At 37.5% G+C, this 14928-nt stretch overlaps 1 protein-coding gene across 2 annotated transcripts in view; it reads left to right on the forward strand.

The window, feature by feature from the left end:
* GRM7 (glutamate metabotropic receptor 7) overlaps positions 1–14928 on the forward strand; it is an 862204-nt gene that overhangs the window by 799013 nt on the left and 48263 nt on the right. For both annotated transcript variants that reach the window (XM_047851063.1, XM_047851065.1), the window contains exon 9: positions 6428–6674. In XM_047851063.1, the coding sequence (XP_047707019.1) occupies positions 6428–6674 (247 nt within the window). The remainder of the gene's footprint in view (positions 1–6427; positions 6675–14928) is intronic.

Below are 14928 nucleotides of genomic sequence, written 5' to 3' on the forward strand. Positions count from 1 at the left end.
TCAAACAAAATAGAAGCAAACTTAATGAAACGCCTCTCCCTCCAAAAGGCTGCGATTCACATTTCATAAGAAAGATCATCATCTTGAAATGTATTAAGATAATATGAAGAAAAACAGCGTGGAAAACTATTTTATGTTATAGCCAATAAACAGACACTAATACACTTGATTGAGTGCTTGATACGTGCTGTACACACTTCTGTGTATTTCACAGTGGTCAACCCATTTGATCCCAACAACCTCCAAAGATAGGTACCATTATTATCTCTACTCTAGAAATAAGGAAACAGGGACACACAAATAATAATACTAACAGACTACAAATAATAACTTTTCTTAAAACAATGGTGAATGCCAAGGATATTTGCTTCAAGTGAACTTTTTGTTCAACCAGAATTTAGTAAGTTCACACTTTTAATAGTCATTGTGCTTATTATCTAGTGATTTCTGCTACAATGTGACATATATGTCCTTACAAATTACCATATTATGCAAAATTGTGCAATAAAAACACAAGATTTATGGGAAAAAATGGGTTATGGACACAATACTCAAAAACGTCACCAGTGACTTTTTTTAAAGAAAGAAATCTAATGAAAATGGTGGCATGGTTTTACACAATTTCAATGAAGAAATGCATAAATGTTACCATAAATATGGCATTTTATCTTTAAAAAAGGAGTTAAAGTTTGCTTGTGGATGCAATTGCCAGAAGTGTGCTGCTTGTGATTTATTATAAAATTGTGCAAGGGGGACACAGGAAGGTGTTTGAGGTGTGTGTGTGTGTGTATGTGTGTGTGTGTGTGTGTCCATTTTGTGTATTCCCGCATGGCTGGGTACAGCTGGATGCCGTTTACTGTGGTTATCCAGAATTTCGTGGGGAAGAAATCACACGTGGAGACATGCACTTTGTGTTATACTCAAATTGTTCCCTAATATATAAGTCTCCAAGGAATGAATTTGCATTTTCAAAGCAAGTGTTAAAGCCCAACTAACTGGCTGTACTCTTCTGAGCAGATCAGGTTATGTGCTCTTTGGAGTATACCTTTGAAAGTGGCTAACAGGAGAAATGACTTGACTGGAGACATAGGGAATGCTTTATGTAGAAGGGACCACTGGATTAAGTATCAAATATAAATAAGGTGTCAGAGGCACAACATGTCAGCAGAGGAAATGCCAAGAGGAGGAGAAAACAGGGGCAAATATACATTGTATGAAACAGGATTTGGTGAACAATTAATGCATTAGGAATTAGTTGGTTCTTGATTGCCTTACTCCTGCTACTATAATATGGCACCCTCATGGAGGGAAAATGCCTATCATCCTCACAATGGTACACTAAGTGTTTGGGCCAGTGCAGGCACTTGCTATTATCTCACTAAAAATGGAGAACCAATATGTGGATGAATGCACCAAAAAGTAAGGCATCTTCCACAGAATCTATCTGCAAAATACAACAGTGAATTTACAGCAGGTGGTCATGAGTTAATAATCTCCTATCAATGGTTTAATGCCATCAAACAGTCCCAGAACTCGTCTTCCAATTGAAGTGTTATACAAAGATGGTAATTCATTAGTACAAATATACAGTTAGTTCATTTGTGTAGTATAGACTTCTAGGACATCAGCAATAATGATGAGAGTATTTGGATGAACCCAAAAATCTGAAACTGAGTTTTTCCTGATAGTTCTAGTTTTGTATCTGTGTCTGTGCCCTGAAGATTTTTTTCCTTACTTCTTTCTTTTTGTTATTCTTTGGACAGTATTGCAGATACTATAATTTTCAAAGTTTGAAACCTGTCACTATTACAACTATTAATACCTTGCCTTGAAATCTCTCAAAATAGTGTTCAAATACACCAATTCTGAAACTCACAGTGAAGAGTTGGCAAACCTCAAAGTTGCTCATGAGCACTATCCAACCACTTTTCAAATTTCTTAGTAACTTAACAATAAAAAGTAAGACAAGGAGAACTCAACTGACCCCAATGCTACCATGTTACAAAACTATAATGACATCTCACAGTATACATTAGCATTTTATCTGATAATGAACTTAGACCAAGATGAAAAAGTACATGGAGAAGATTCAGATGAGGTTTGCCTAGAATTAAGTTAAGCATATATCTGTATTACCTAACAATATACTTACTGGTACATTTCAGTTAGACCAGATTTAAATAGGCCTGGTGTTTTAGACACTACAACCTAGTTAATCAATAATACATATGTAAAAAGTTTAGGGGTGCCTGGGTGGCTCAATCGACTAAATGTCCAATTTTGGCTCAGGTCACGATCTCATGGTTCATGGGTTTGAGCCTCATGTCAGTCTCTGCACTGACAGCTCAGAGCCTGGAGCATGCTTTGGATTCTGTGTCTCCCTCTCCTGCCCCTCCCCCACTCATGCTCTGTCTCTTTCTCTCACAAAAATAAACATTAAAATAATTTTTTAATATAAAATATATGAAAATGGTTACAGAGGAAGCCTTATCTTGAGATCTATACCCTAATAACCTAATATAAATAAATATTAGGCAGAATATAAATAGTAGTTAACATTTCATGGCTACTTATTTCCTAGACCTTACACTAAACATTTTTCATATATTAATTAGATGTTCAAAACCACCATATGAGGTAGGAACTATTATTGTCTTTATTTGACAATTGAGGAAGCTGAGGGACAGAGAGCATATTTACAGCCCCAAATTCTATGGATCAGACTTTAGAAAAACTGTTCTAGAATATATGCAAAGCTCTTTGTTGGCTTGACTGCAAATTCCTTGCCTAAATGCTCTTGTTCTAAAAGCTGAATTATGTATGATAGGTGTTAGAAAAGCCACGTTCAACCAAGGAACAGAAACTAGATTCTGCAAATTCATTTAGGGTAATGATAAAATTAAGCCTTAATGATCAAAACATATGGAAACTCCAAGGCAATCTGCATCCTTCCCATAGGCTTGAGTCATGGAGGACTGGCCAAGGTGGGGAGATTGCTCGACTGGGGATTATCCTCAGACAGCCAGAATGCCATGAGGCTTAGTTGAATGCCAGCCCTGGGAACAGGCCTAATCTCAGTAAAACTATGTATCAAGGGCCTCTATGTTTTGATGAAGGGGACCAAATTGGCCGCTGATTCCTTGATATCTCTAAAGAAATTTGAAAAAAGATAAAATGTCAAAAACTCAGGATTAAACAGGGTAATGTATTTTACAATAAACATCAGGTAAAACAGGAAAAGCCTCAAGACTAAAAATAAATACATTACAACTTGCCAAAAGAATGTACTAAGAGTTGATGCTGAAATAAAAAGAGTCAAAAGGTGATCCTCCCACCAAAGGCCAAAAAGTGACATGGGTCCTTTCTTGGGGCTTGGTGGGGTTGAATCTTTGAGGACCAGTACCTCTTGGATATCTGTAGGCGAAAGCCTGCATATCTATGTACTTATTCCAAAATAATTTTATAGTATTTCTAGGTATGATTCTAAATACTTTACAAATACTTACTCATTTAATCATCAACACAACATTGTGAGGTAGGTACTGTTATTAGCATCCCCATTTACAAATGCAAAAGCTGAGGCATAGAGAGGGCAAATTATTTGCCCTAGGTCACAGAACTAGTAAATGAAAGCTGAACTCAGACTAACTCCAGACCACTCATTCTTAAACACTATGAAGTGTAAAGAGGAAATATGGAAGTAGGAATTTGATCAGTGATATTAATGTTGGTTTTCACATAGTTCTGAAGTGTCATCAGAGACTGCAAAAGTTTTTTTTAACATTTATTTATTTTTGAGAGACAGAGAGAGAGCACAAGTAGGGGAGGGGCAGAGAAAAAGGGGGACACAGAATCCAAAGCAGGCTCCAGGCTGCGAGCTGTCATCACTGAGCCCGAAGAGTGGCTTGAACCCATGAACCATGAGATCATGACCTGAGCTGAAGTCAGTGCTTAACCAATTGAGCCACCCAGGCACCCCAAGACTGCAAAACTTTCAAAACAAAATACCAAGTCCCAATGGGCCCTAGTCATAGAATAATGAAATCAAACACTCTATAAGATGAATGTCAGAATTTAAATCTATACAGTTGATTTCTTCAACTGTAAAATTTGCTCATGAACAGAGAAAAAGAAACAAAACCAAAGGTCCCATAGGTCAAATTATATTTTCTTTTTTGGACTGCTAAGCTACGGTTTGCAAAGTCCTCATTAGTAGGATAACATCAGGGACCACAAGGAAAGCAACCAACATTGCCTGGGTTCATAAAGCCTTATGACCATGGTAGCCTTTCTTAAATAGTGTAGGCTGGCATGTTGGAATGGAGTTCAAAGACTACAAGCATCCTGATAGGAAAAGATGAGCTTTTAAAATATGGTCTGATTCACAACCAAAAGGATCATTACTTCAATACTGTTTTGTCTTTCTATTTTACATTCATTATGTATTATACAGTTAGCCCCTGGCAGTTCCTTAAAACCATTCAAAGACATGCACATTCAAATTAATGTTTTTTGGAAAAATGTATTCCTTCCACATGAGATGGCAAAGTCTCTCTTAATTTCTTCACCAGAGCCTGTTCGAAAAATATTACAGAAATATCCAGGCAGCCAATAGGTCTGAAACAAATTCTTGTATGTTTAAAGAAAGGCTGTTTGACCAGTAAGTCATAGGTAGGAAAAGACATCCATTATACAAACAAGTGAACTCATCTATGATAGTTCTGCCTACTGTTTGCCAGTACTACAGACACGACGATGTACCACAGACACATATTCCTGCCTTCACGGTACTTGTAGACTAGTCAGAGAGATGGGCAGTCAAAAGATTGGGGCAAGGGGTGTATAATTACAAGTGGAGACCAATGATATAAAGACAACAGTTCTGTGAGTGTATACGCAAAGAAGCTGGCCTAAACTTTGAGGCTGTAGGTGAGGGCAGCCTAGGATGGATGCTGTAAGAAGCAGAAGAAAATCATTCCATACAGAGGAAAACAAGAATAAAGAAATAGCCCATGTATAAAAGATTCTGTGATTGAATGAGCACAGCATCTTCAAGACCTAAAAGAGTACCCATATGGATGGTGACCTGAGGAGAAGGGTGGGGGGAAAAGTGGTGGCAAATTAGTCTGACAAAGTTGTCAGGGGGCAGACCACATGGGGCCTCATAGACTCTACTAAGGGTGGAGATTTTATTCCCTGATCAATAGGAAGGCATAGTTGTGGAATACCATGATCGAATATATTGTCGGTTTTCCACTGACATAAAAGGCCATGGTATTTATTCATTTTTTAATGTAATTGAAATTTTATGGATGGATGAATGTTTTCATTTATTTATAGCTTTACTAGGTTATGATTGACAAAAATTATATACAACCTTAAAAAGGTAAGGCATACAATGTGATGATTTAATATGTATAATTGAAAAATGATTACCACATCAAGTTAATTAACACATCCATCACTTCCTATTTAATCCAGCCTTTAGTAGTCATGTAAAATGAAAACATATGTAAATATATAGAGGTGCGGTTCTGGATCACTAAAGAGGGCACTTCATAAACATAACTGGACAAAGGCAAGGAGCTTCTGCCTTGCTGATATTACAATTTCCCACACCCATCATCAACCATCACCTTTTCAAGTTTATAACCAAGGCAATGATTTAACACACTGAGCAGTAACTGAATGGTTGCTTGCTTATTTTTCAAAGAAGTGAAAGGAGACAGGATAGTTATGGAGACATCATCCAAACTACAAATAATACAGTGTCAGAATGGTTTTGCCTTATATTAGCAATTTGTCAATTGGACAATTGGACAAGCCAACATCACTAGATCTCACTTCCTCGCCATTGGTGTTTTGTAAGTCAGAACTAAGCAACAAGGGCTTACTTTTCAGGGAAACTTAACTCACTACTTTGTAGGTATGGTGAAGGTGATCTGTTCAAAAAAATAGTAATGCAAAAAGGGACATATACTAACATGACTTTCAAAGGTCCCAGGGTCTTTGTGGAGCAAGAAATCATATAGTGTTAATCCTTTTGTATACATATAGGGGATAAAAAATAACCACCGTACACAAATTTCTATGATTTTCATATCTTCATATTCATCTGCCATTGTGATGGAAGTGTCTCAAATCTGAATAAAGATCTACTCTGAGCTTTATTTTGGAGACTTCTCCAGGACAAGCATGCACATGGATTCACCCAAAGGCATTCCATCAGTTAAATATATGCACAAATTCTCTGATAAATGTGCAGAGTCATTCTGACTTCCTTTTTTTTTTTTTTTTTATGAGAAGGCCCTGGAGATTTCTATGCTCTCTCTCCTAGCCAGAGTCATTCTTGACATTGTGTTAAGTATTCAGACTTCCTTTGCAGTCATTTTATTTGTAATAGTGTCTTGTGTGTTGTGTCTCCTAGCTCTACATACAAACTACCACGCTTACAATCTCCATGAACCTAAGTGCATCAGTGGCGCTGGGGATGCTATACATGCCGAAAGTGTACATCATCATTTTCCACCCTGAACTCAATGTCCAGAAACGGAAGCGAAGCTTCAAGGCGGTAGTCACAGCAGCCACCATGTCTTCACGGCTGTCACACAAACCCAGTGACAGACCCAACGGGGAGGCAAAAACAGAACTCTGTGAAAACGTAGACCCAAACAGTAAGTAACTTTCCTTTCCTTTCATCTTCCCCTACTACATCAGGAAGCTCTAGGAACTGTGGTATCAGCCTGCCTCTCCTTGCAGAAATATTATGTCCATCCTTGTCTTAACTGAGTGGGTTCCTGGATAAATGCGAACTTTTGCTCTTAAGAGTTTGCCTCATTCTTGGCCTCATGTCATTTTTGCTCCCTATGAGAAAAAAAGCTTTTAGAGGCTCTGCTTCTGAAGTGTGAAATCTCCCCCTTCCCTTCCTTCTTATCCTTTGGTACCAAACACTTCAAGTGACGTAAACATACCTGTCGGGCTGTGACCCACATTTCTTGCTCTCTCCCTATTAGAGAAACAACTTCCCAGTAGGGAAATTTTAACACTTGATTAAACTGTAGTAGTGGGAAGGAAACTGGAATATTTAATAACTCAGAAAGCAAAACTCCTTTCACTGGAATGTGAATGTGGAGAGCATTAGGATTCTTTACTAAGCAAGCTTTCCAGAAACAAGAAAACACCCAATTATATAGGCCATCTACCACCATGCTCATGACACCCCCACATGGGGAAAACATCTAAGACAAAACATTAGGGAGGGGATAAAGGGTGAAATGTTACATTTGATATGCTTATATCTGCAACCCCTGGGTAGCCTGCAAATGACTACAAAAAGATGGACATACTTTTTTAGAAAATAAGACCGTGTAACTAGAGGTTAAATGCATAGAATACCCACTTGCTAATTTTACTAACAGTATGGTGGTAAGAGTGCATTTTAGATTAAAAATACTACTTCCAGTATTTGTTTTCTAGGAACAAGTTGACTAGTTCCAGACAGAATGTGGCAGATTCTCATACTTCCTGTTTTTAAAGTAGAGGGGGATTCAGGTTGTCCGTTAAATCATTCAAGACATTTTTCAGTTATCAACTTTGCCAAGCAGAAAGGAATCCCTATTCTAAGAACTCTGAGGTAATCCTTTGTACTCTGCAAGGAAGAGAGAGATCTTTAAAGAGCAGGAGGCAACAGAGTTTGTTTTTGACAAATCCTGTTCAGAGATCCATGATCTTGGCTCATCTCCATTTCTAAGCAGTTGGCTGAGTGAATACTGTGAAACTCTTTGAAAATACATAGACAAGGTACCAAAGGCTTGTTAACAACACCGTGGGATTTATTTTGACCCTCTAATAGAAGGGATTCTGGGACAAGGCAAGAGGAAAGACAAGGACCACAGTATGAGCAAGGAGAAACCAAATCAATGTATAGGCTCTGTTCTTGTGTCTTCAGAGCAAATGGTCAATAGAGAGGAGGGGAAGTGGATGGCGAATCCTGTGGTAATTCATGTGACATAGGAAGAGGCTTCGGGTTGAGACAGACCTGGGTTCAAATCCCATCCACTCCACTTCCCAGCTGTGTGGCTTTGAGAATCACTGAGCTTTCTTAAAGCTCAGCATCTTCATGTTTGGAATGGAGATAATAATACTCATGTAAGATAATAATACTTATGTAATAAGGTTGCCATTAACGTATTATGTATCTGAAAAATAATATATCAATTGTTATTGTCCTTTTATTCCTTAAAAGGCTGAAAGTTCTGCCTAAAAGTAAATGTAGATGGTTACAGTTCAAGGCTGTATGGAGGTAGATGGAACTAATGCCCCAAAAGAAATATTTCCATGAACAAATATGCTTAAGCATTTATTTTTATGCATACCTGTATTGATAAATATACCTGCACATTTATACTTCTGTAGTGTTTTATTCTAGGACCCCTTGCATTTTTTAAAACCCTTATCCTAGAGACATTCCATTAACAGTTTTGCATGTGTATCTGAACACACACAATTTAAGTAGATGTGTCCAAAAATCAGTAAGTGGAATATATGATCAAAAGTCTATATGTATTGGAAAAAAATGAGCAAGTTAGAAGTTTTGAATTTAGACAACTCAGTATTTCGCTACTTAAGAATAATTAGCTTTCAAACAACATTTGTACTGTTATTAGCTTTTAATGATTAGGTTCTATCCTTGTTGAAGCTGTTTTGGATAGGATAATGGTTGTAAAATGCTAACACTAACACTAATAGCTAACACTAATAGCAATATTAATACGACTAATAATGCTCGCAATAGCTACACTTTGAAATAGGTATTAATCCAAAATGCTTTGTGTGGAAGATCTCTTACCCCTCACAGTAACTCTGTAGAATGAGAATTGCTTTTCACTGAAGAAACCTAAGCTTAGTGAGATTAAGTGCCATTACCAAAGTCACACATATAGTTAACAGTGGAGGTTGGACTGAAACCCAGGTCTGAGTCTCAAATCCATGCCTGCTTCTCTTTGCTGTTCCATTTCTTAGAACCTAAGGGGCATGTCATAATTCCAAAGCAGAAATTACTCTTTTGGTTTCCTCAACTGGTGATTCAAGTTGCATATAAAGAATATAATGATGTCTGTGGCAGACTCTTGAGTTAAATGTGCTGTGAAATGTATTATTACTTGCTGTGTTATCTACAAAGATAGGAGTAACTTGAGCTCAAAGAAGGCTGCCCAGGTAGAGGCCTCATCTTATTTACTTAAAAATATAAATAACTTATTATCTAATGCCAATCCTGACAACTATTCTGTTTGGAATTCACTTGGTGCCTTCCCATGAAAAAGTTTTATTGGGTTTTGTCAATGATTTTTTGGTGTCTACACAGAGCAAAGGTAAACAGCCCAGAGGGGAAAATGAAATCAAATAGAGTCCTTGTCTTACAAGCAGTCCAAAACAATTTAAAAACCGTTTTAGTTCTTTTGGTTTTGTGTAGACACTCCCTAAAATAACATAAGTAATACGAATAGATATTTGCTGAACCATAGGAGGAGATTCATGTACCTCCAAACATTGGGGTTTTTGATGACCCAGCTGCAGTGATGGAAATGTTCTAGTCATATGTGGCAAACCAGCACTTGAAATACGGTTACTTAACTAAGGAAATACACTATTTTAAGTAATTTCAATTTAAATAGCCATCTGTGGTTGTGGCTACTATATCAGAAAGCTCATCTCTGGAAATTATTATGTCTTAATAGGCAATATTTTATCTAGGACACATACTGGAAATGCCTCCCAAAGTTTTAGCAGTGATGTTGACCTGGGACAAAGTCAACTTCAAGGGATGAAACATTTGAGATGAGATAAAAATGCAGTCAATTAGTTATTTTAAATGATCCAAAAGGAGACACTAATCTGGAAATAGTGGTATCATAGATAGTAATTATATTCAGAAAGCCAGTCCTGACCAATGCAAAAATGTATGTATGTAGGGTAAGAGCAGTAATGAAAAGTTCAATTAATGAAAATAAACAGTAAGACTATGCTCATGCAAAGGAATATTATATTCTATTTAATATCAAATATAGCTCAAATAGTATCAAATTTCTAAGCATTAATAACAGAGACAAAGGAATTATATGCTGAAATTAAGCTGTCAGGTTAAAAAGAAACAAAAGCACAGACCATATACTTGAAAAAGGACCATGTCTTTCCAAAGGGGACATCCTATCCGCTATTCTCTGAGGGAGGGTATCTGAGAGGAAGATGGGTTTATAGTATAAGATGCAAAGTAAATAATGAAGCAGAAATGTCCCTTTATCCATTGTTGCTCTAAACAGTCTCAATGTATTTCAGTCTTGAGTGTTTTCATTTTGAACAGCTCTGCTCCGTCATTGCAGCTTGCCATCTGGTGCATGCATGCTTCTCCTCATCCAACTGCACATTGCAACTACATGTCTATATAAAAATGAATTTGCTTGTTGGCTTACCATGGGCAGAAATTACAACTGCCCCAGCACTGCCTGGGTTTTCCCCAAGAAGCTCAGTTTTCCTCTCAGGTTGCTTCTTCCATTAGAATTCCATTGTTGAAAAGAAAAATTTGCGTGTACACAAAGAGTAAATCTTAAAATTGTAACATTATCTGTGCACTACTAACATTAGATATTCAGAGCTGGGCAAGGGCTTCTGCATTCAGATTGAAAAATTGTAGGGTGTATAGGGGTGTAGCTCAGCTACTTGTTGAATTTTTATTTACACAAACAAGATTTCTGTTGCTAGACGATAAGAAGAACCTGACCTACTTCAGATAGCTTTAGATCTGGCCACCATGATGCCTTCTCCACATTCCTTTCTAAGAAGAAGGGCACCTCAACCTCTGGTTCTTGCATCTGCAGCCTGAATTCAGCATGTTTCCTTATACTTTCTATTGCTACTTGGCAGATTTATGTTCATGGCAAACGTGTAGATGCCAAATAAACAAGAAGACCTCATTGTGCTTGGGACATGGCTTATTGATGGCCAGCAGGACCCTTTTCCAGTTGGATGAACAATATTAACTGAGGCAGCATGGCTTTATAGGGATGGGTGGATAAGAATTGTTGCCTCCCTCACCTGGACTGGTCAGAACCAGAAGATGCTCTGCAAATTATCCTCTGTTTCAGATGCTATCCTTGTAAAGGATCACAGGGCAAAATGATAAGCAGCCCTAAGCTATCTTTGTCCTAAACTGCCATCCATTTTCTAAGCCAATGCCCCCAGGTAGTGCAGAGAAAGTCCTCAAGTATCTGGATTGGTTGCAGATAGTTTAGACTCTGGAAGGTCAGTAGCAACCAGAGATGTCAGGCAGGTGGACAGCTTGGGACACCTCCTTCTTGGATATGAGAATGTATGACTGATTAACTCTGAGAAAGAGGCTAGACATACACTGGGCCAATGAGCACGTTCTATGATAAAGCATGTTTTAGAAGAATAATTTGTGCCTAAAATAGAAAAGCTAAAATAAGATATTTTAAATATAAGTTTATATTCTGATGCTGTTTTTTTACTACCATTTTTTGCACCTACTATAGGGAAAACATATACATGAAAACTTCTGTTGTTCTCCAAGGGAATTATTACATAAAATAGTTGAGTTGTCAATATAAGGAGGCATTTGATTAAGAAAAAAAAACTCAAACTGTTGGAAAATGGATGTGGGCACCAAAACCTACATAAGTAATGATGCCTAGAAAATTCTGGAACACGCTCCTGTGCTGTGCTATTTTGTTATGGTTTTTGTTTTGTTTTGCTTCTTCATTTGTTTGGATCTCTAACATTCTCAACATTATGCTGTTTCATCCTGCTGGACTAACCATGCAGGCTGGTCACTATAGCTGGACTAGGATGAGAGAAAAAAAAAGGGAGGATGGCAATGGAAAGAAAACTCTGACCACATAAATAAATTATCTGGGAGCTGGCTCCCCCAACTGCTCCAGCTTGAGGAACTAAACCCTGACTGCCTTAAATCAAGAGGCACTCCCATGTTCAGAGGTACCTGAATTGTGGTGAACTGGTCTACCAAGGTCTTTTGAACCCACTGAAAGAGTGGGCATAATGTCCAGGGTCTCTATGGCAGCCTCTTCTCCAAACGGGAAAAAAAAAAGAATAAAAGGAATATTGTTTGCACAATTATTTTATACATACCTATATATTTACTTTTCCTGTAGACTGTATACCACCAGTAAGAAAGAGTGTACAAAAGTCTGTTACTTGGTACACTATCCCACCAACAGTATAGCTTTTGCCTGCTTTCTAAAAGGTAAGAAACAATCTAATTTTTATTTATTTGTATGTTCTTGTCTCTACTGAGAAAAGAAATGTTTCCATGAAAACTGCATGATTACCTATAAATCATTTATATGATGAAACGTGTTTTCAAAGACAATCTGTTTGCTCAGCATAGTGCAGACAGCTGCTACAGGTCACAGACTTGATTTCTTTTCTGGAGAACATGTGTGTGGATGTGTATACATTTGTCTTTGCTGAGCAAGTAGCCAACAGTGGTGGAATTGGTGCTGGTCACCCTGTTATATGGTCTACTTTAAAACTACTGATGGTGAGAGATTATTTTTAAATGTGTGCTGTCATGCTCTGGTTTTAGAAGCTGATGTGGCAACTTACAGGGAAGGAAGGGGAATGTTTTACAAGCCTAGCAAAAACCTTTGTTCTGGTTTATTTTTATTAAATACATTCCCAGAAATGTATTCATTCAAAAAATAACAAATGGCCTTACCATCTTAAACCCAAAATAGTCTCAGTTCCTTCTTTACAGCAAAGTGACACAAAGGCATTGCCGGATGGGCTTGATAGTGTGTTGAAGATGATCTGTGGCTCATAGTTCTGCCTTAGAGAAGCATGGAACCAACTGCAATCATAACATGTGACACTGAGCAAGGAAAGCTTCAAGGAAAGACCTCAAGAGTGTAAAATTAGTCTTAATGTTAGTCAAACCCAGGAATTATCAATAAATACCAAAGGTGTTCAAACTAATAGCTTAGAGAAATGGTTAATGGTGTGATGTGTGAACTAGACACAGGAATGAGCAGGCATAGAAGTAATCATTGGTTCATCACTGAAGTTTATTATTTGAGGCTCTCACTAAAACATATATGCTGTGACTTTATTATTATTTTGTTATTTATTATTAGTAGCACACTTCCACCCTTTAGCCTTCACAATAGTTTAATATAGTGCAAAACAACCCTTGTATTGACAAGCATCCTTATCCAGATGGAGTCAAAGTATTCCCAACTGTGGAAAAACAAACAGTGGAAAATATGGAGCAGAGTTATTAAAATCATGTGGTGGCTGTGAATGAAAGGTTGCCTTTTGATTTGCTTTTAAACCTGGTATTGTGCTACAAAATAGAGAAACCAATCTGTAGAAAGATTCCAAGAGAGAGTGGAGAGGTCCTATCATGGGAGGGGGAAATAGTGCTTCCTAATAGAGGCTAGTCTTCCTTGTTTCTATGTTGCTAACATAGAACTTTTATCAGATCATTGCTGTGTGTCTTGTATTTATTTATTTATTTATTTATTTATTTATTTATTTATTTTTAATGGGGCATTTAGCACCACCATAAGATAGGACAAGAGTACTTTCAGAGTAATTACATTTCCTGTTGATTTTAGATGGGTGCCTGCAACTCAGTCTTTAATTTAGGATATATTGTTCACATACTTATTTCCTTTTTCCGTATCAACATGATCTGTCCTAGTTTTTAAATAGGGCATTCTTTCCTCCCAATGAATATATAGTGGAATTCCAGTGAGATTTCAAGTTTTTGTACACCAAGGGCTTGTCAAAACACTGCAACTCATCACTTGAACACTCCGTTTACATGAGACTCCCTGAGAATAAAAGAGAAGGAATTTTCCCTGGGTGAAAATGATAGAATTAATCTCAATCCATTAAAAATTCTCTTTAGCTCCATTCAGAGTTGATGCCTTTTGGGTTAAAGGATACAAGATGAAAATGTTCTTCAGTTAAAAAATACTTTTAGGATGTGCTGTTTCAGAATAAAGTTTTGACAAGGATTTTCTTGTTTCAAAGATTGTGATTGGGTGCTCTCCTTTTCTGCCATTGTAAAGGTGTCTTTACACACTAATGATAATGATCTCATACTGCTACTTCAAAAAAAAATAATTGGGAAGTTGGGGGCGCCTTGGTGGCATAGTCGGTCAGGCGTCAGCCTTTGATCTCCGCTCAGGTCATGATCTCTTGGTTCCTGAGTTCAAGCCCTGTATGGGGCTGTGCACTGATGGCACAGAGTCTGCTTGGGATTCTTTCTGTCCTTCTGTCTGCCCCTCCCCTGCTTGCACGTGCACATGTGCTCTCTTTCTTTCTCTCAAAATAAATAATAAAAATTTTAAATAATTGGGAATTTGGTCTAAGTTACATTTACTTGAAAAGGGGAGTGATTTGCCTTTTCAGGTTACAGTAAGACAGGAAATCTCAGCAGAACAGTGGAGAAAGGCACATAAAGTTGTGTGTTTAAATCCATATCTGCATTGTTTTTAGGAAGACAAAAAAGTAAAGGAAATTTTGTAGATTCAAGAGTAAACAATATGTACTACTGGGCTAGTAAGACTTGTTTCAGCCCCCACACTCTAGCAAAGGCAGACTCTACAAGCAGGAACCTACTTGTAAGGGGTTGAAGGAAGCAGGTCCAAATTCAGACAGAGCAGAACCTAATCTGGCTTGAAAACACACTCGACATCCTGTCTCTGACAAACACCACAGGCCAGACATCGACTGAATCAGTCCTCCTGGCATCTCTTGTCTGAATGTTTGTGGATTTTAAAACCCTGCAGAGGGTTATCAATCTAATGACATTTATTTTAAAACGCAATTAAGCAATAGAAACAATCAATCTGGCATCATCACCAGGTCAGGAAACAGGTTGTTTTG

This window comes from Prionailurus viverrinus, chromosome A2 (assembly GCF_022837055.1).
Source record: "Prionailurus viverrinus isolate Anna chromosome A2, UM_Priviv_1.0, whole genome shotgun sequence".
Classification (NCBI taxonomy): domain Eukaryota; kingdom Metazoa; phylum Chordata; class Mammalia; order Carnivora; family Felidae; genus Prionailurus; species Prionailurus viverrinus.